The sequence below is a fragment of the Chamaea fasciata genome, unplaced genomic scaffold (assembly GCF_029207755.1).
Source record: "Chamaea fasciata isolate MVZ Bird 193981 ecotype frontalis unplaced genomic scaffold, bChaFas1.0.hap1 SCAF_1, whole genome shotgun sequence".
Taxonomy (NCBI): Eukaryota; Metazoa; Chordata; class Aves; order Passeriformes; family Sylviidae; genus Chamaea; species Chamaea fasciata.
Window position 1 is genome coordinate 123,171,999 of NW_027094086.1, and position 21,665 is coordinate 123,193,663.

Sequence of the window (21,665 nt, forward strand, 5' to 3'; positions counted from 1 at the left end):
AGCTAGATTCACCAGTTTTGTCTCTTCATCACAAAGAACCACGTGAGAATGAAGGGATATTTCAAGTATGAGAGGGAATTGTTCTCCTTTGCATGTATTTTCACTGTAGTTCAACTGAAAAAGAAAAGTTACTGAAACAAGCATAATCATAGACCAACTCCAATCCTTTTCCTTCCTTATCCCACCTATCTCTGGTAAGATGCAATGCATTCCTAGTCCTTCGTGACTAGAAATATATGGTTATGTGCCTCAAGTTTAATTTTCACACTGGGGACAAATGGTCATATATGCCACAGCACATACCCCCAATGCTATGGTAGAATTTGTATCAGTAAGCATATTACCTAAGAAAAACATGTCAGTGGGGTTCTCTGCTTTGTGAGGAACGTATGAACTGATGGGTTTGTAGTACAAAGACTCAGTACTTCAGCAGTTAAAAAATCTTTTTAGACAATTGAGGGAAGGTGAAATATTTTCAAAACCTGAGGCTACAAGATATACATATGCCATCTTGATTAAACATATGGAATGCATACTCAAAGAAAAGCCAACTGGAGTCCTAGTTGAGTAATCAAAACACCCAAGCTGAGAGGGGTTAACATGCAAGGATCAGCTCTGAACTTTGAAGTTTTCTGGTCTTCATTTTTCCTAATTAAAACAAGATTTAATAACCAAACCACTGTACAAACTATGTACTTAAACTCTAGGTTTGTTTCTAATTTTGTTGGGAATTCTTAGTAGATTCCAAAGAATCAGTAACCCCTGGGAAATTCACCCAGTAAGTAAGGTGGATTGATTTTTTTTCCTTAGGTACAAGAGCTGAACGTCCACTTTTCATCTTTTCTTCTTTGACTTCGTCTCTTATATATAGTTACTGAGTAACACTAAAACAAAAGAAGACAACTGAAGACGTGGAATTAATATCTTTGTAATACTAGTGGAGCTTCAGCAAACAAGTTGTGGAAAGCTGTGTACTAAGTGCAGAAAAATGTTCTCCAAATAAAAACATGCAATTTCTTGCATATCTTAATTTCAGAGCAGGTAAACAACTTGATTTTGTTGTAGAAGGATTGTTTCCTGATAAATCTATTTAGAATCTGTTGCTCTTTGTTTATTAATGGATGGTCCCTTTTCTTCTTACCCCTGCCCCTGCTCAGAATAAGGTGTTACTGTACAGGGAATCTTGTACTACACAATTAAACTCTGTGTTAGATACCAGTAACAGGACATTTTTCTCTTTCTCCTTATATGGTCAGTTTGCATCACCATATAGGTAATGAACTTTCATGTTATTCACAGAGAAAAGTCAGTTTGATAAACACTGATTAAAAATTTCTCCAGATGTTTATTAAGTTTATTATATAAACCCACAAATTTAATGAGCTGATTTGAGTTCAAATGAGTTATCTGATTATGCAGTATTCTCATCCACAATAAGAAAAGTTTTAATACAATTCAGAAGCAGCAAGTGGAGTGATTGCTGCAACTCAGAAGTACATGTCAATTTTTAAGACATTATTTACCATTCAACAGGAAAACACCTGTCAGGTTAAACTGTAAGCTGCTTTGAACTCTGTTTTGTTGAATTGTAGCCTATTTCACAACCTTAAAATTAAGATCCAAACAAGTGCATATATCAACTATGCATAAACAAAACAGATACTCTATTGTCCATGATGACATGGCACCAATAACTAAACTTTGTTGTTAGTTTTCCACCTTTAAATTTATTGGAAATTTTTTACTTTGAGAACTCACCTTATTCATGTGGATCTGCTGCTGGTACTGTTTCTGCTTCTCCAAAAATTGCTGATGTTGCTGCTGGATGACCAGCTGGGCCAAAGTACTCTGAGGAAGAGGAGCTGACTGGGTTCTGTTCAGTGGCCTGTGACGAGGCAGTTTGTGGGCAGCTCTTATGCCAGGTGAGACTCTCTCCTTTGCTGCTAAAGGAGACTGTGGATGAAGAGGAACCGCTCCTGCAAAACAGGGACATTTCACTGCCCTGTAAAAAACAACAAACTAACAGTTCTAACAGGAAAGAAAGCTTTCAGTAAGAAGAGGGGTGTATATTGCAGAACTCTGCATCTGCACTGATGCAGTGGGACTTGTATCACGTGCCTTGCCATGCTGGGAAGTTCAGCTGCTGCAAAAGAATGTGATGAAGTAATCATTTTCTCTTTTCTGTAATCATTGAATTCTTTCAGGCTAACAGACTGGAACAGAATCACTAAAAGGGAAAACAAAGATGCTGTCCTTTTTTCTTCCACCCTTCCACTTTTCCCAAGAGTTAGGATGTGTGGCATTTGTATTACCACATTCCGTTTAAACCGAACACAAATGTCATTAAAAACATCTTAAATTAGTATCTCTGGAGCTGTGATCATTACCAGTCACAAGAAGTTTTTGCTGTCTCATTTGTTCTTTCAGTAACAGATGCTGCAAGAGAGCTTGGTGGCTGCTGTTTGGCTTTCCCTCCAAAGCAATGTGAGGATGAGTTGACGATGGAGGAAGGTTCCCTCCATACTGTCCAGCCAAGGCCACTCCTTGTCTAAGTGATGGGGTCTCCCCCTTCTGCTTTTCCTTGAATGATGATGAAGCCTGTCAAAGAACAACAGCATTGGTCACTGCTTTTCAGAGAACTGGCCATTTATACCTTTGCTTGATTAGATGGTCTTATGTCTTCATGAACACATACAGAAAAAAAGGTTAACATCCCTATCTTACACTTTGACTGTGAGATGAAAAGGAAGAACATGCCAGTTAAATGTAGCACTGTGAGAAGCCAAGTAATAAAACCAGTTGAAAAAACCCCAGCAATAAAAGCCAAAGCACAAGGAATTACTAGTTAGAACATTATTAATGAAGGAATGGGACCTATCCTTAAAATTCCTAAAGATCTTTGCACAGCATCCTGCACAGGAAGCTAGAGGATCAGAGGATGTAGATTGCACTGAGTTTGGAATAGGCAAGGCTTGATTTTTCACATAACTTTCCATCACACAGCAAGCCAATCAGCAAAATGAAATAGTTACCTGTAGTAGTGGGAAGCTATTACTTTTCCTGGAGCACTCCCTGACTCCCTGAAGGACAGCACAGATGTAAGTTTTACCCTTTGCAAAACAAACTTGTACAGTTAAACTCTCATGTGCAGAATCATCAAAAGCTGTTGCATGTGTGTGGCATTTCGAAGTGCCTTATCAATTGCACAGTTATTGATTTAAAGCTTTTGGAAGTTTTGGCTCTTCAACATTGCAAAAGTACTTTATATTGCTTTGTTCTTTGCCTATTAAAAAAAATCTTGAAGTAGTAGTTCAAGCAGAATAATATTTTTTTACAGCAAGAATAATAACCTAACAGAAATATGCACATTGAGGCTTGCAGATAACCACTTCTGGTAAGTCATGGCAAAAACACTATCTCTGATAATACGAATTCCATAAATTCTGCAGTAAGGTTTTCACCAATATTTTTTTTGTGTATGCTTACTTCACACTGCTATCACACTCCCCTGAAAAATAAACACCAAAGGAAGCTTTACATTCAATTTGCAACTGCTTATTCTAGTAAGAGAAATAAACATTACTTGCATAAATCAATCCCTTTGTTTTTTCTAATGCCAAAAGTAATATTTGGTGCTAGTTGGCCACATCAAAACCTTATAAGATTTGAGCAAGCAAATGAAACACTTTCATTTCTTTCTAATGTTATAAATTTCCTTTGAAGCTAGTTGAAGCTAGTTATATTTTAGTGAAATAGCTAAGAATTTTTTGATGATATCCTCTGAGAAAGTAAGCACTACTTTTCATGATGATTAATTTTTCCATTTTCCATCTTTTAAAAACAATAATTTGCTGACTTTTGGAGAACTGATTTCAGGCTTACATAATTTTCTTTGCAAAGTTCTGTACCTGATGTTAAAATGTTAGATTGCAGCAATACATTACTGCTAAGAATAGCAAATGTATTGAAAAAGCCATAAAATAACATGGAACTCTGACTTGAAACTACATTTAGCACTGGAATTAAGCTGCATTATTACAAACCATAGTGTACCATATAGATTTAATTTTTTTCACCTCCTCTGAAACCTCTGGTTACAACCTCTAATTTCTTCAGAGAAGTTACAAGTTCACCTCCTGTAGTATTGAACCACTATATATCATTATTTTCACTTTTCTTTTCTTTTCTTTTTTTTTTTTTTAAGCAGGTAAATTTTCACTAGTAGCAAAATTTTCGGGTATTTTACCGAGCTAGAAAAATACTACATTCTTCTACAATGCTCCAGCCCAGTTTAGATCATCACTGGAATCTCATAAAAAGTTACAGGTGCTGTAATTTATCAGGTAGAAATGATCATATAATTTAAAGTTTCATACTAAACAATCTCCTTATACTTTTGTACTAAATAATTTCCTCATACACTTCTTGCCGCATATGAAATCTGTTATCTGGCATAAATGCAATGCATGTGCATCTTACTTAGCTAAGGTCCACACTAGCACTTGTTTTTTTGAGATCAAGAATGAATATTGCTTTCAAGTTGTGCCCTCAAATATCCATATGTTGCCCAATGCATAGAGAGGTCTAGTTCCTACTCTGAATTGCTTGTGTTCTAAAATGCTAAAAATATAAAGAGAATAATCAGAAAGTAGATTTCCTGGAAGCAAACATATGCAGGAAGGCTTGAGACTGGTCACTTACACTGATTTGAGGTTGTATTGCTGGAAGTCCCAAGGTAATGTTGGGCAGAGAAGGGGATGTGTACAGACTCAACAAGTTCACTGATTCATCCTGGATCAAAAGGCGTTGCTGGGAAACCAGGTGCTGGAATAAAGGGGAAAACCAACAAAAGTAAATCTGCAAGCTTTTTATCTCAGTTATTTTATGATTGTATCCCGATACACTGCAAGCCAATTATGTACCAGTCATTGGTTTGCATCCCAATGGAGTTCCAGATACGAAAAATTACTGTCCCTGTAAAAACACTTATTTTCTTAAGAAAACACGTCTGGGATTATTCCTTGGTTAGTAAATCAGATTGCAATGAAAAACCAAAATCTTGAGGATTCCTAGACCATCTTATCAACTTCTCATCAACTCAACATCAGTTCTTCTCATCAACTGGACTTTCTCTCCAAGAAAATCAGTGGGAATTTATCCATAGAATTAAGGATTAGATCCAGCTGAACCCCAAATAGGGATGTATCAAACCTTTACCACGGTTTTTATGAGTTTGGCTGTATGGTATGAAATGTGGTTTTTAACTAGTCCATGCCTTTTGATATGGGGATGTTTCAGGCACATTATTTCCGTTAACATGGAAATTTTGTGTAGAAAGTAAGGCATATTGACGCATCTGCCATTTAAAATAATAGACTGTCTCTCTCTCGCTCTTTCTCTGTTTGCATATATACAAAACCAGTACTCTGTCATTCTCTGATGATGGGATACTCCTCAGAGCTTTCCTAGTCCATTAAAATTAAAATTTTTAACATTTCTTTTGAAGAACTGTGATATAGTTTTCAAGGACATGGAACTGGTGATATATTCTTAATTACTTTAAAATAAAACCAGACATTCTACAAAGATCCTCTTTTTATTTCCATAGATTATTTGGGAAGAAACATAAAAAAATTACCACATCAGGAATCTTTTTGAAGCCTTTTCCCTTCTGCTTGAACAGTGATATTTTTCAACATGTGGTCTAGTAAAGTTGCTTGAATTATATTTTCTGTTTAACTCTTGCTTCCCTCCCAGAACTTTGACACAATAAGAGCTACAAAGGTCTTATTAGACTTAGGAACTCTGGCATGATATGGTCCCCAAGGGAACAACATCCTTGAAAAAGAATACCCTGTGTAACAGTATGACACAGTGACTGCTTTCTTCCCAAACAAAAAGCATATGGGACTCCAATAATAGACCACCTCCAAGAGGGATACTGCACACTCGGGCTTTGACTAAAGTAAATATAATAACTTGTCAAGCATGTTGTGGGGAGCTGTAGATTTTCCCCTGGACAAACCTGGAATATCAATTAACTCTGTAAAATGCTTCGTGTTAATACAATGCAACTTCAGACCATCAATGAAAAGTGGTTAAGCACAAAAACACAGGATGTTATTCCAAAACATAACCTTCCTCATACAGTTTGTTTGGAGATACGACCTATCACTGAGACAATAACAGTAGAAGTCTATCCCTGTAATTTTCTTTTGGTACCTAGGGAATGTCAACAGATAGTGTAGGAAACAAAGAAGCTCCACTTGTATGTTACATTAATTCCTGGCTAACAGTGTCTTGCCTTGATAACATCCACCTTTGACCATGAATAAATGCAAGTACGTCAAGACTATGGAGATATTATGGAGGGAGTCTACAAATATTTAAGTGAAAAAGTATACTCTAATGTGCCTCCTAGAATATAATCAAATTTGTAGCAATGGCAGCATTGACACAAAGCCACTTGAAAGATTTCTGTTTAATATTTGGTTTTTGGTATACCACTATTACCTTCTAAGATTTGAATCAATAAAAAATAACAATGGCAGGGTGTATAGCAGTAAAACACACTACCACACTAAGGTCAGGCATGATTATTTCATCCAGCAGAAGAAATTGTGTTATTTACTACAGGAGTTTAATATTGAAAACAGGAGTTAATTAGTAAAAGCCTCTAAATTTAATTTCTAATACTGTTAATAACCTGCCAATTTCATTTTGGTAAGTGACTGATTTTTTAAAAATATTTTCAGGTAATATTATCCTAAGCATCAGTTTAACCTCGTCTCCCAAAAAAAAATAAGTAGTCCACCTGCATAGATTAGGGTCCTCTGTATCACAGAATCCAGAATGGGTAAGGCTCAAAGGGACAATTGGACGTTATCTAATCCAAGCACTCTGCTCAAGCAGGGACCCCCAGAGGCAGAAATTTGTGATCCCAGCTGCAGCTTTTCTTTTTACATGGTCAACTGTCAGATTATGCCCTTTTTTGACTTAGAGATGGGGCAACTGAGAGGTGTTTTAAAAACTTTTATTCTATTTTTAGTCTCATGTGAAGGGTGACACAATACAGATGTTATAATTCACACTATCACAATCAGCAGCTATTTCTTAATTACAATAAATTATAAGGATTTCTTGGCCTATCAGCATTTGCTACACAATGCTCTAAATGCCTTAAAGCTAATCACCTAAAATTACCTCTTTTGGGTCCTACTACAATGCATCCTTCATAGTTTTATTTCTCCAAAGTATCTAGACTTATTTGAAAGGCCATCCTTTGAATCTTGTTTCTAGTTCCATTTCTGTCAACAGTGTCTGTCCTTTCCATGGCATTGCTAAGTCAGCATTTCTTATCTCAAAGTTTGCATACAGATGCGTACTATGTGAGCCTTCTGTCAGGCTTTGAAATTCTCTACAAATCCATTTCCCACAGCAAACAATTCCTTGCAATGTTGGCACATGCAGGAGTTATCCAGAGAGTCCTTTGGCAGCACAATGGCTAAGCCATGTCCTCATCCTACATCCAGACAAGGTAATTTGGACTGGCACCTAAATTACCCCAAAGAGCAACTTGCCCTACTTGTTCCTCTATGTACCTACTCATTGGGCCCACAGATCTTGCTTACTGATGCTTAAAATAGCCTGTTACATAGTTATCCTCTTTCTTAAAATAGAGTACAAGAACTCAGTGTAACGGAGCACGATGTGCAACAAGTAACGATGAATCACCTGCTTTGGTTTTGCTGTGGGACCTGCTGAGAACAGGAACATCTATGTGTGCATGTTTATATGCACATTTATAGATTATGAGGGGAAGACAAAATGATTTGGCTTTAATACTTGTCAACTGTGGAACTAATTGTCACAGCTTTCAATATTCACAATTACTTACACTAGTCTTTCTTGAGGCTTTTGGGATGATTTTTGAAAAAATTAATCAACTGTGGAACTAATTGTCACAGCTTTCAATACTCACAATTACTTACACTAGTCCTTCTTGAGGCTTTTGGGATGATTTTTGAAAAAATTAATTTAGACTCACTTCACATACACTTGACACAAACCTCATCCGCTGGTGAGAAACCTAAACATTTTTCCACTGGTTCCTTACAAAGATCACCTCAAGGAGCTGAGTATTAAAAGCACGGGGCTGTGGAGTTGTACAAAACAAATACGTGTTTATCTGACACATATATAATTTATATCTCCTGTATAATCAAGTGAAATTCTAGGAAATACTGCTTTCCAAAGCACAAATAGAAGAAAGAAATCTATCTGAAGCCCAGTTACACCAACTGGAAACTTTCCATTGCCTTCAATGGCTTTTGACCAGACCGTGAATGCCTAAAATTAATCATTTCACATGACTAAAGCAGGTTGTCCCTCTGAACTCAAGGGACATGCTGTGCAGGGGCTCAATTCTGCTTGCATTTCTCAGGCAAGTAAGATTTAGCCCCTGCACAGCAGGTGACCTGAAAGTGTATGGCATGCTATAGGAGACAAATAGCTACTGCGGTGAACCTTGATGATACTGGAGACAACTGCGCCTAATAAAAACAGGATTTTATTTATAAGGCGCAATTAAAATCCTGAGTTCAACTTTCAAGTTTCATATAATGAGACCAGTGTTTTAACAAATGGTAGTGAAAGTACCATTAAGGGAACTGTGATAGTAAAAGATTATCTGCAAAGCTGCAGCATGTGCAGTACACCTTTGTTCATTCAAAAAATTGTAAATGTCTACCCACCAGACTGTCTGCTCCAGAGAGCAAACCACTTAAAAGTCTCACTATTCCAATGCATGTGGTAAAAATACTTTAAAAATCTGCTTCATTACTGATAATGCTCTAATTCTGTCCATGCACTGGAGTGCAATCATTTATGGAACTGACTCATATTTTACTGGTAAATGACTCTGTCATAGCAACCTGTTTTTCCCCAGCAAAAAGTGTTTTATTTGCTGCCATGAAAACCGCGGCTATCCACCCACTCAGATATGAGCACAACACTTACTGCAAATGTCACAGCAACAATTATGAAACAACAGCAACGTGAGTCATACGGGCTTACAGAAAAACAAGTGATATTTTGGGTGATTTTGGAACACTCATCCTATTATTAGAAACTTCTGTACTTTGTGAATCTGATTAAAAATTTATTGGCTGTATAGCCTTTGAGAGCTGACTAACTATATTAAGAAAGAGATATGCAGGAGTTTGGCTGCTGTTAAACTACCAAAGAAAATCCCACTGAAATAAGAATCACTGAAGCTGAGATTTATGGAAAAATGTTTCAACCCACAGGACCACAGTACTGAGAGTCAAGTAACCAGAGAGGTAGAGAAATCCCCAACTGAATCCGGAAGTGGAAGTCTGTAGTTTCAGCTTCTTAGCACATTTCACCAAGTCAAGTGACCGACGCCAGCATGCAGAGCTTAACTTCTAAAGGAACGTTTTAGGCTCCTTTGAGCATCTTTGATTGTATGTTGGGCTTATAATTTTTGACGTTTGGCACAGAAGTGGCAAATAATACGCAATGCAATGTTCTATTAGCAAACAGAATGTAACTGCTGGTTCTTGCTGCAACCTTTCCAAATCTCTCCAGAGACCACCAGCCTGTGTGTATTTCCGATGGTGCAAGTATGCAGAAACTGTAACATGTGAAGTCATAAGCAGCATGTACCAGAGACATAAATGATCTTCTATTTTGTAGAATCCTCAAGTCAATAAAAGATCCAGTTGGATAAGATTTCCTGTTTAATACAGCACATAATAACACCCACATATTACCAACTTCTATCTAAAACATTCCCAGTAGTAAAATACACAACTTGATTCCAATGAACTAGGATCTGATCTAATCCCAATGACGGATCTTACTCTGCATCATTTAAGTTTCTTTGCAATCACATATGGGGGGCTATGAGACAAGACCACATGTTAGCCATCAATGCAATTTTTTTTTCTTTTTGGTTACGGGCCAGAGAGAGGCTACTAATCAGTGTGCAGAGGTCACCCACCTGCCCTCTGGATCATAGTTCACACACACAATTAATTCATTATGGGGAAAAGTCACTGCTGGAGGTTGAACTGCCCATTCCAGGGTTTTTTTTAGGTGAATGTCCTGCCACTGACCTGGAGAAATAGCTCCATTAACTAAAACTCTGTTAAATCACATTTTCTTATGTGATTTTTATAACATAAACAGCATAAAACAACAATTATTAGGAAATCTTGCCAAAGCAGGAACTGTGGTAAGTATAGGCTGGATATAGAATATTGTGGAATATGAGTCTCTCTTAGTCGAATTAGTTTACTGTGCCTTTACAATATTGCCATGGAAAGCATGACTTGGGCATGTCATCTGTGCTAAATGAGGTTTATCACAACTGATTTACCATCTGCATTCCTGTTGTTATAGGCACGCATGTATGAAACAGAATAGCGAGCAGTTAAGATTCCTTCCGTTTACAATCTCACTTTACGAAACAAGTATTAAGAATTCTGGCATGACATTTACGGTGGTTAAGTACTGCCCTGATAAGGAAACTGAGATACAGTAAAATAAAAGGGAGGTGTGACAAGGATTTAGTCACCTAACTACTATACTGCGATTAAAGAAATCTACTTCAGCATTCATCTGAACCTGGAACCACCTTAGCTCTTATGTGTTAGGATCACCAATGCCTAAAGCACTGTTTTGTATGCAGTTCTTTACCAGCATTCAGCAACGAGCACCTTTTTCAGGTCATCCCAGAAGGTAATATTCTGTAACCAAGTTCCTTTCACAGCTCCCTCCACTCTTCCAGTAACACTACTGCTTCTTTTCCCTGAACTTTTGTTACCATAGAGCCTTCTGAACATGCATCTCATAAAGATATATCACATATATAACATACTGTGATGTCAGCCTGTAGTGTCCTGGTATCCCAATTACTCTGCTTGTGAGTATGATCAATCAAATTTTCTATTGTCTTCAGTCTAGAAACCGGAACAATTATCTACACAATAACGAGTCTTACCTCAGCTTGAATGTTAGATGACAAAACTGAGGTTTCATTTTCTGCTGCACTGCTGGTAGGACCATTGCTTGGGGAACTGGGACCTGATCCTGGGGAGCTGCTACTGACTGAGGATTCTGAAAAACAGATTAAACATACATGAATTTCACTCTGGAAAGGTACACATGATCTTGATTAATTATATACTCTTTATAGCATAGAGCTCTTTTGCTGCTGAAAAATATCTATTCGTTACACTATTTACTTAAAGACTCTTGATTCATCTTCCATTTCTTTGGTTTTCTTTTTACAACTAACAAGGAAAGATACTCTTGATCTTTCCCCTTCTGATCTGTCTGTGTCACACAAGAAGAATTTAGTATTTATTTTTCTCACAAAGATGGTTATGAGACTCAGTATCAGGCAGAGACACTGACACGGAGCTTGTAATGAGTAAAGAAACTCTTTCCTTTTTAATTGTAAAGAGTCCTGGCTCTGTAAGAGATGAGGCCTACTGCCATCCTTTCTGTCTAGGAAGGGGGTAAGCCCATTGTGGACCAATCATTACATACACAAAAACTAATGGCAAAATATACAACTTCGCTACATCTTTGGTACAAATATGAAGAAATATTTACAGTCTGTAAAGACATTAAAATAGGACTTGAAAGGCTGCATGCTATCTTGATTTAAAATGTCCCAAGTTCTGTCTAAGACAAAGGGGGAGAGGATGCCCTCATTTTATGTTCTTGTATTGAGTTATTCTAATTCTACACTGATATAAATTATACTTATGTAATCAAAACAATTAAGAAGGTTAAAGAAGGAAGAGAAAGCCTCTAGTGGAGGTAACCCTCTTTCAAGGGATAGCTCTCAAATTAAAGCACTCAAGAAGTTAAAGTAATTAATATCTAAATGTGGCACCTAACATTCTACAGCTATTTCTTTGCTTATTTGCTTATTACTCTTTATGTTATACTTCATATGCAAAAATATGTTCTCACGGTGACTGACATCACAGGAGGCTTCTTAGCTGTTACTTGAATCTCTTACTCCTTGATTTACTGAAGTGACTCCACACCCAGCTATACTAACTGGCCATGCAGAAGTTCTTGCATTGTATTTCCGATAGATATCAGAGAAGTGGAGACAAACAAACTTACTCTTTTTTTCTCATGTTTTAAAAATTAAAATAGCACTTTTTGTATAAATAGGCAATAAAAAGCAAGGGGAAAAAGACTTCAGGCAACAATGTTTAACGAGGGTTATGAAAAGTCCAAAATGACATATAGTTAATATTAATAATTATAACAGCAATCTGAAAGGCTCCAAGTTATTGTCAGAGCCAGGAAAAGAAGACATCTATTTTCATGTTTCTGCTCTTTCAAAGGCATCAGGAAAAAACCTCCAGTGACAAATATTTCACTTTATAACTTACTTGTAAGTATGCAAACTGTAAAGAAATCAGTGAAAACAAAGGAAGTGGGTATGAAGAATCTCATAGAGACTTCAGCAAATGGAATTTAAAATAAGCTGTAGAAAAATTGTAATCTGGAAATAATTTATAAGGAAACTACTTTGCTTAGTAACTTTCATGCTTACATTGACATCTCTGTTCCCATGTCACACATAACATACTGTGTAAAGTTGTCACAAGAATTGCACGTACAGGGACACCAATGTGTTTGTTCAAGTTGTATTTTAATTCCTTCTTGGTATGACATAATTCTGATATATCAAGTGAATTCAGATATATGTCCGATAGATTAGTAACAGTTGGTTTCATAAAGGTGTGGTGTGATCACCTGAAAAAGCCACGAAACTACTAAATACCATCAATGCAAAGTCAAAGCAAGAATTGTCAGGACGAGGCCAAATACTGCAAATGCTCATTTTGTTTAGCAAGCAAAATGATGTTTTGTTAGCAAGTTTCAATTCTGAAGTACCGCCAGTATTCTGTGAGGTGTGGCAACAGAATTTCCCCATTCTTAATTACCTGTCACCTCGAAAAGACGCTTCTTGAAGGAACTGACATTTCCATCCTTCCTCCTGAGTAAAGGGCTGCTTCTCCTTTCCGTCACCTTTTGTTTTAATCTTGAACGTACCTTCAAATTGGGCTCTGAAGCTGGAAATGAAGAGAAGAAAATATGTGACTACAAATCCAATTCCTGGCTTGTGTCAGACACCACTGACCCTGTAGGACCTCATCTGATCCAAGGAGGGTTTGGAGGCAGAGATTTTACGGCCCCATCTTCTCAGTCATCCTGTTTCTCCTCATATAACTTCATTTATACTGGAAGCTAAGAAACAGTTGAAAAGACCTGAAATGCTTTGGATCCCAGCATTTTTCTCATTCCGTTGCAACTTTGAAGTTACCCATTTATTATTGTTACTACCGTAAGTATAATAAATACTAATAAATGAATGCAAATTTAATTTACATTATTTTTATCTCTCGTTGGTGAAAACTTGGAAAACACATCTTGGAACTTGGAACGCTATAACTGGATTAAGGTCTAATTGAAGAAACAGAGATTAGCCTCCACTGGTGCCTTTTGATTTCTCTGAGAAATATAAATTACAACATGCCTTGCTGGCAGAACATTTCTTGGTCAGTGATTTTAGGCCCAGAACTTTAATGTTTTCTGAGTAACACACCAAACAACTAGATTTATGACAGTGTCCTAAGAACATTTACAGAGAAAAATATATGCTCTGAAAATGATGAAGTAGGGTTGATTCCCAGAATACCTAGGATTATATATAATGCACCTTGGGCAAGTTCCACCTTTGTTCCTTAATGGACACAGTCTTTTCACATGAAGGCCAGCTCTGCTGCATTTTTTATTTTGTAGTATTTTTAGCATGATAAAATGTTTCATGTAGCCATTTATTTGCTCTTCAAGTAAACCCTGCATCAAACAGACTGCTAAGAGCTAGTCAAAGATAATTGCGGAATACAATTTGTTTATATTTCCCTTCCTGGAACTGAGGATTAGCTAAGCAATCTTTCAAAATAGAGAGAGCTAGAAACTGAGATCAGTTCTCTCTCCTATGCAGAGATTTAAACCCAGCCACAAAGAAGGAGAAAGTGTAAGCAGAAAACCAAAATATATTTTATCTTCACTCAATTCAGAATTACACCATTTGTCACTTTGGGGCAGGAACTCAACGCAACACTACTACTCTAGTCGCCACCCACCATGTCACATTGCATACGTTTTTCCTTCTGTCCCACCTGTTCCCTCAGGGATGGGGAGGCTGGAAATGGTCAGTGGAGGGCAAAGGGGCTGCACCTCACTGCAGAGTTGCTGTGACCAACAGTACCTGCTGTCACATGCTGACCTTTGTCACGTGCTGCACAGCACGTGGCAAGGGCTGCCCCCTGAAGACCCTGTGCCTTCAATTCATTTCAGACCAAGATACATAGGCTAGCACAACACTGGAAATCTTTAATAATAAACATCTTAACTACATATTTACTTTTATCAGCTACTACCACTGTTAAGATGAATGGTTCTAACAGTAAAGTACAGATGACTTGTTTACGATCTAAGATACCATTCGCAATGAAATTGAAAATATAAAAAATAATAATGGGCTATGATTACACTACATGCTATCACCACAGATCTTACCAGGTGTAATGACATTTAAAAGAAAAGTCGCTCACTCATTTGCACTTACATATATTTCAATTTCTGCTATTCTGTACTCTTCAAAGTCAGAAGAATATGTCTGCACATTTTCTATCTGTGCATCTGTGACAGATGAATGTGATACAAATCCTCTGCAACACTCACTGGAGAAATTCTCCACTTCTATGTAAATGTTTCATGCTCAGTCACTGCAATTCCCTTTCTATTTTTACCAAATTCCCATCATATTCTGCATCTGAATACATCATATAAGCACAGAAAACAAACTTTAAAGTCAATGTATGAATTTATGAGCTATCCAAGAAGATGCATAAAAAGGAGCAATAATTTTGAAATGGAAATAATTAATTTTACTATTAAATGTCATGGAGAATAGTAGTTTTAAAACTATAAAATAAACCTCATAATACAAATTAAAGTCAATGTTTGAAGAGTATTTGCTTCAAATTCTGCTTTCCTGAATTTTCTCCCTGAGACAGTGCCAGCTCCTTACATGGGACGTACCACGACCCAATGCCTAGCAAAAAGAATTCTGGCTTCAGTGGACAAAATATACAAATTTAAGCAATTTGAGGATATCTGTCTGATGAAAAAATGCAGAACCAAACACTCGTTTCTTAATTCCCAGCAGTGGCTGAGGCATTGGTTTGGTGCATGACTGTAGAGATCACTGAACCATCCTGCTCCACCAAGGCTGGGGCAGAATTATTGTTCACTGCAAGAGGTATGGATCACAACAACAACCCTGTGTGCTTCAGTGCACTCCTACATGAGGGCAGTAATAAGGTATCTGTAACTGTCAGCTCTCTTCTGAATGTTAAAAAGGCAAAATTAAGTATTTTAAGCTTCAAATATGGAGCTGTGGATTGCAATTATAAATGTATATATATATACGTACATATATATACATACACACTGACTGCCTCAATGCATATATGTATGATCATTTAGATACAGTTTTAGTCCTTTAAACTCTGAAATGTAAATGTTAGCAAAAAGTGAAAATAAATTTTTCAAACCTTTTTTTTTTTAAATTAGATTGTTCTCCTAGTATTTGCAAGACACTTGTAAAGTCTTAGCAGCAAATAGCCCAGAATTATTATAATTAATTTGTCTTATGTTTCAAATGAGTATTTGGCTCAATACTTTAACTAGTGGCTCTTAGAAGTGCAATGTTCAGAGGGGTAATGTTCAAAATAACTGTTTTGCATTTGCCACCCTGTAAGTATTTTTACTCCACAGTATTTGCCCCTTTGCTAAGCTTAATTAATCCAATGCTGGCCGTGTTCATCACACAAAGACATTCTCCAGGGGGAAAATTGTCACATGGGGAGTCAATGCCAAATAACTTTTGAGGCTAAAGATTTACCCCCCAGTTTGCTTCAGAGTAGCTTTCTCAAGCAAATACAAGCCCCTAAGAAGTAACTTCTTTTGCTACAGTGATACCATAAAATTATTGAAAAGACCATCAGGGAATCTATATGGTGATTCAACCATAAACCAAGACAATGACACAGCAAGAAAATTAATGCACGTAGCTAACTTTCTATATGCTAACCATCCCATTGGTGTCCAGAACTCAAACCTAGATTAATTCCACGCCATAGAGCAGACATTCTGTATCTCACCTTCCTGAGGAAAGGAGACCTCTCTAAGTGCTGGAGATGCGGAATGGAGTGGGTTGTGTGGGTTTTGATGACTCCAACTATAGTGGACTGAATCAAATGACCAAGGAGCCCAAATGCCACAGACAAGAGAAAAACAAGAGCATGTGGCCAGGAATGTGACCATGAGGATGAGGAACACAGCATGGCAAATTTTCATGGCAGCAATCTGGTTGGTTGGGTTATGAATCTAAAATCTTACCAAGAAACCGGATACATCTGGTATTGGTTTAGTTGCTTCCTGTTTAGCTAACCTCTTTGCTCCACAAATCTTTGCATTTCTATTATATTTAGCACTTTGGAACACGTAATAATCAACTGGCACTTGGAGAAAGTGAACATATATTATTTGAAAGTGTTTTGTTGCAAAGAAAACAAAAAGACACAACAATTTTCTCTGAAAGCCATTGAAGCCCATGTCATTGTTCTCAGTGGGAATCAGCTGATACCCGTTTGAGTTATCCACTTCAGAGGATTTCAGGAAAGACTAGTCTAAAAATTATTTTGTTAATGTAGATGTAGCATAATTTGGAATAATGAGATGTTGCAGTAATATGGTTTGTTCAGTTTTATTGCTATTACCTGGCTTATTGTCTTTTTAGTGCTGCTAATTATAGACAGGTATTACTCTTTAAATGATTTTAAGTGAGAAACAGATATGAAAGACATAGAAAGGATTAGTTTAAACAACAGCAGAAGATATCACAGGCAATCAAAGGATTGGTTACCTAATATTTTGCCATGCCTTGTGATTTTTTCTACAGAACTAAGAACTTCAGCTGTAGGTGAAGGAGAAAAACTGTCTAAATGAATTTTCTCATGTTTTATAGTGGCTTCATAGAGGAAGAAAGAATAAAGTAACTCCACTGTTAAAAATAGAAAATACACAGGTTTCTATGTAGGTACACATAAATTTTATCACATGAACTATCACTGATCAGGTGAAAGAAAGCTAGTCTCTCCTAAGAAATATGATGCTCAAATACAAGCACGAAAGATAGGAAAACGATTCAGTGAAGCCACTACATTCTATATTCCACTTTGCTTAATATTAGCAATTAGCAGATACAGGCATTAAAGAATATAGCCTGGGGCCAGATTGCTCCCAAATGAGCTGAGGTTTTCTTGACAGGGCTTTGCTTCACTGTTTCTTGTTATTAAACATACAGAGATATTTAAGAAGAAGGAATGAAAATCCTTTTTACGCATGAGGAGAAGACATGTATGAAGAGAATGTAAAAGACAATAATGCACTACTCTCTGATGGTTCCTGGAACACAGTAGTACTTTTGTATCAGAAGAGTGTGCACCAACTTCAAATCAGCATTTAATGAAGCCAGGCAGGAAATGGGGGATGGGAGAGGGTGCATAGCAAGCAGGTCCTCATCTTGAGGCTAAAGCCATATATAGGAAGCCTGAAGAACAGAAAGTGAGCTTTTGTCTAGATTCCAAAAGGCTCTAAAGTGAAAGCATTTCCTTTTCCTCACAAGCAGGCTGGCTTAGAAAAGCTGTGGGGCAGTTGAGGTAAATTATGCTAAATTTGGCTAAAAATATTCCAACACCAGCATGAGCAACAGCAGCAAAACTGCCATCCTCCTCTAGAAATACAAATTGTTCACCATCACCCAGGCATCAACTGTTACCACTAAGATCCTTTTTAAAACAGTAACCCGAACTTATCTAACATAATTAGGTCACCAGAAACAATTAAAAACCAAAGACTTCAAGATCTTAAAGCAAATCTTCACAGGTATTTTCTGTTTCTTTAGCTATAGTTTTTCTAAGCTGTGAAGAGTCATATGTGATACCGATTTGAATATATTCTGCACTGTACTCCATCCAGGGGTCTGGGACTTTTTTTCTGGCTCATATCTAATAAGTATCAGTAATTGAATATACGGTCAAGAAATCTATTTATTCACACCACACAGGTTGCTTTTTTCAATACTATTGTACTAGAGACTCATGTACAGACAAGGATTTTGTGCTGTACAACACGCAACCATAACACTCCATGCCTAAACCAGCTTCAAGTTACAGAACAAAATGATGATGCATGGGTACAGGCCATCAGAATTGCAATAAAAACCCATGAAGATGGCACTGGTTAGCACAATGGGGGTATTGCCTGCATACCACTGGTTTATTCTTTGTCAAGTTTCTTTCTAGCACTCCGGCAATTGAGCATTTTCAAGAAGATACTGCATGTGGATAATGAGGTAACTTTGGAGATTTCTATTGTGATTAATCCTGAAGCAGGAGGGGCATAATTCGAAAAAAAACACACTATGAAAAGATCCTCATTTTGTCAGGTCCATTGCATAGCTCAACAGGTTCCTGGGTGCTGTGGGCTCCCAGTCACCCTGGTAATACACATAAATAATAAAGCAGCCTGCCTGCTTATGCTATACCGTGACCTGGAGACCTAGGAAAAGGTTAAATCCCACATTAATACCGCAGCAAAACCAACTAGAACAGGCATATCTTAGGTTCCTAAGAAGTTGGTCTGAAAGCTGTGGGCTAAGGAGAAATTTCCCAGATCCCCTTCAGTTGAGGTAGGCAGAAACAAATGCACAAGATAGCCCTAAGCACCACCAGAAAGGATAAATGTGAAAACAATCTACGCTCTCTCAGCAAAACTATGGATGCTACCAAAGACTGGCAGAAAGCTAGAATGGCAGAGATACACAGGTCAGGGACAAAGGCTGTTTCCAGCTTCCTCAGCTGCTTTGTGAAGAGTTGTGAACAAGTCTCTCCTTCTGAGAGATCTGGTGATCTCATAGACTTCACTGCACATGGTTCTCACAATCATGTAACTATTCTCTGCTTTGAATGAAGTTTCTGATTGCTGCTCTGGCTTCCTGTAGGCAGCCACAGAGTGCTTCAGGCACCTCCACATGATTATATGAAGCACAGGCAAGACGAGCGGTGCCTTTTTGTCTTCATACACAACTGAATGACGTTTGCTGTAGAAGGCCACATCCCAGTGGAAGACAATATTGGACAAAGTACATGTGGACATTCTCCCCACTGGATGACAGACTGGAAGACGGTAGTAGTCCACATATAGTATAATTCTGTGGGTTCAATGGCTTCTCAATTCTGATGATTCAAAATGCCATTTCTGAAAGAGTTTTAAATTAGATTAATGAGAGTGAAAGCTATTTACACATGCCCTCTAAGGCTCTTCCAAGAACTACATGGACCTGACTGCTGGGTGGTCCCAGCAAGGCAGGAGAACCAGATACAGCAGTACAGGATGGAGATGCTTTGTTTTTCTGGCTTGCATCACCTAATGTGTTTTCAGGATATACTGAAACTGTTTCCTGTACAACAATTCACTTTATGGGGAGTGCTGGTCATATGTGAAACCCTTTAGTCCTTTGCTTTATTTTACTTCTGCAAAAGGTAGAACGCTTTATTTTTTTAGACTAAGGTAAATATCCATTACCTAAATAAAAAAAACAGGTTTAGTGAAACACGTGGTAAATGAGCTAACTAGATTAGAGAGGATATTGCAACCCTTCTGCTCTCTTCAGGCTAAGGAAACCGATTTAACAAGATCAGCAAATTTTCATTAATTTTCTAAAGCAGGTTCAAAAATGAAATAGCCCCTGAAGCTACTTTAAATATCTAACTTTTCTTTATTATTCACTGTAGTCTGTATGAAACAGAGTAAGTTGTGCCTAGAATGATAATATTTGTTTCCATGGATAATGAAACAAATATTTTGAGTTGTAGAAATTACATATTGTACTGCTTGTATTTAGCTAGAATTGGAGATCTTGAATATCTGAACAGTATGATGTATTTCCTGTTGATACATGTTCTTCATGTAACCTATAAGGCAAAAGAATAGGTCTCTTGATAGAATTTTTTAAAAGTTCAGGTTTTTAGCAAAGAAATCAGCATCTCCTTGCATTTGCACCACAGGGTTATACAGCATTTTCAAGGAGGCCATGGTTTTACAGGGCCTTATGAATCGTCGTTACATCCAAGTCTGCTGAAACCATGACACTTCACTACTATGTCAGGTCCATCTTAATCTTCTTACAGGTAAAATAATATCCTTTTCCAATAATAAGTAGAAGATTAAAAAGCAAATACTACTATACTGCCTTGAATCATAGAATTAAGGAACAAGGATAGTTTAAAATTAATTTTCATCTTCTCTGCACATCGCAAAATTCTGTAATTTTATTACACCTTTACAGCACTTTCTGGAGCCAACTCACCTCTGAGTTCTCAGGAGGTGTAGAGGAGAAAAGATGCAACAGGAGCTTTAATAGAGGGTATCCCTCATTTAAATGGTAATAATTCAATAAGTAAATTAAGATATGCATGACTGGCAGTTCTCCTGGTTAGGTCTCCACTGGTAATTCTTACCCTTTCTTCTAACCATCAACACCAGTTGGTTCTAGGTGGGAAGAAGTAATGGGAATACAATATCTTTCTGCAAATATAGCAAATCCCACTCTTCAGTTTAAATCCTCCTCCCAAATCCACTGAATTCCAAGAAAAAACATTCTGTTCAGTGAAGAACTGTCACAGATAATCCCCAAGCCCCTAAAGTCAAGGTTTTTGCCATGGTCACCATTTGACCCCTAGATACATGATCTACTTTTTATAGAATAATCATGTTCATGATTATGTTCCCCAAGCCCCATAAAAGAAGGAATTAGTTCATAGGGTGTTTAAATCCCAGAGATTTTAATCAAGGAAAATATTCAGCAATGATAACTCACTGATGTCAGGCAAAAGGTACAGTCCAATATTTCATCAACCTTCAGAAATTCATGATGAAACACCATCATCTTCTCCCCCAGTTTAACAGGGCATCAGTATCATTAGTAAATGTGAGCTGGTTTAGAACTAGACTGCTGAAATGTACTCTGCAGTTGTCCAAAGACAACAGGATGCCAAGAAAACAAAAGCAACCAAAACACAGTACATCTTGCTCTCCTAGCAGATGAGAACCACTGGCCAAGTTCATCTCAAAAGTCGGAAGGCAATTCAGTCCCACTGAAGAAAAATGAAGACAAAACTGGCTCCAAAGTTATTTGGAAATTCAAGACACAGTTTTCTTCTTGAACTTCTGTAGGCAAGGCCAACTTTGTGAAAGTACCTCTTCATGTTAAGGAAAGTGAGAAGAAAAACCCCACCTTTGAAGTCTTAATTGGACATCCATGCTACACCTTCACAACCATACCAAATTAAAATAAATTTACTTTTAGATAGATTTTTTATGCTCTGGGATATAATTCCAGTCCCCTACAACTTAATTAGCTAAATATACAATGTAAACTTCCATCTGGTAGAGCAATTTAACAAGAATAA

At 37.2% G+C, this 21,665-nt stretch overlaps 1 protein-coding gene across 10 annotated transcripts in view; it reads right to left on the reverse strand.

Annotated features, from left to right (window-relative positions):
* Nucleotides 1–21,665, reverse strand: part of HDAC9 (histone deacetylase 9) — a 457,129-nt gene that overhangs the window by 195,528 nt on the left and 239,936 nt on the right. For 5 of the 10 annotated variants that reach the window (XM_066196204.1, XM_066196196.1, XM_066196189.1 and 2 more), the window contains 6 exons: nt 13,002–13,130; nt 11,027–11,142; nt 4,702–4,824; nt 3,033–3,080; nt 2,388–2,598; nt 1,759–1,976 (listed from right to left, as the gene is read on the reverse strand). In XM_066196204.1, the coding sequence (XP_066052301.1) occupies nt 1,759–1,976; nt 2,388–2,598; nt 3,033–3,080; nt 4,702–4,824; nt 11,027–11,142; nt 13,002–13,130 (845 nt within the window). The remainder of the gene's footprint in view (nt 1–1,758; nt 1,977–2,387; nt 2,599–3,032; nt 3,081–4,701; nt 4,825–11,026; nt 11,143–13,001; nt 13,131–21,665) is intronic. The other 5 variants (XM_066196228.1, XM_066196220.1, XM_066196213.1 and 2 more) reach the window with 1 other exon arrangement.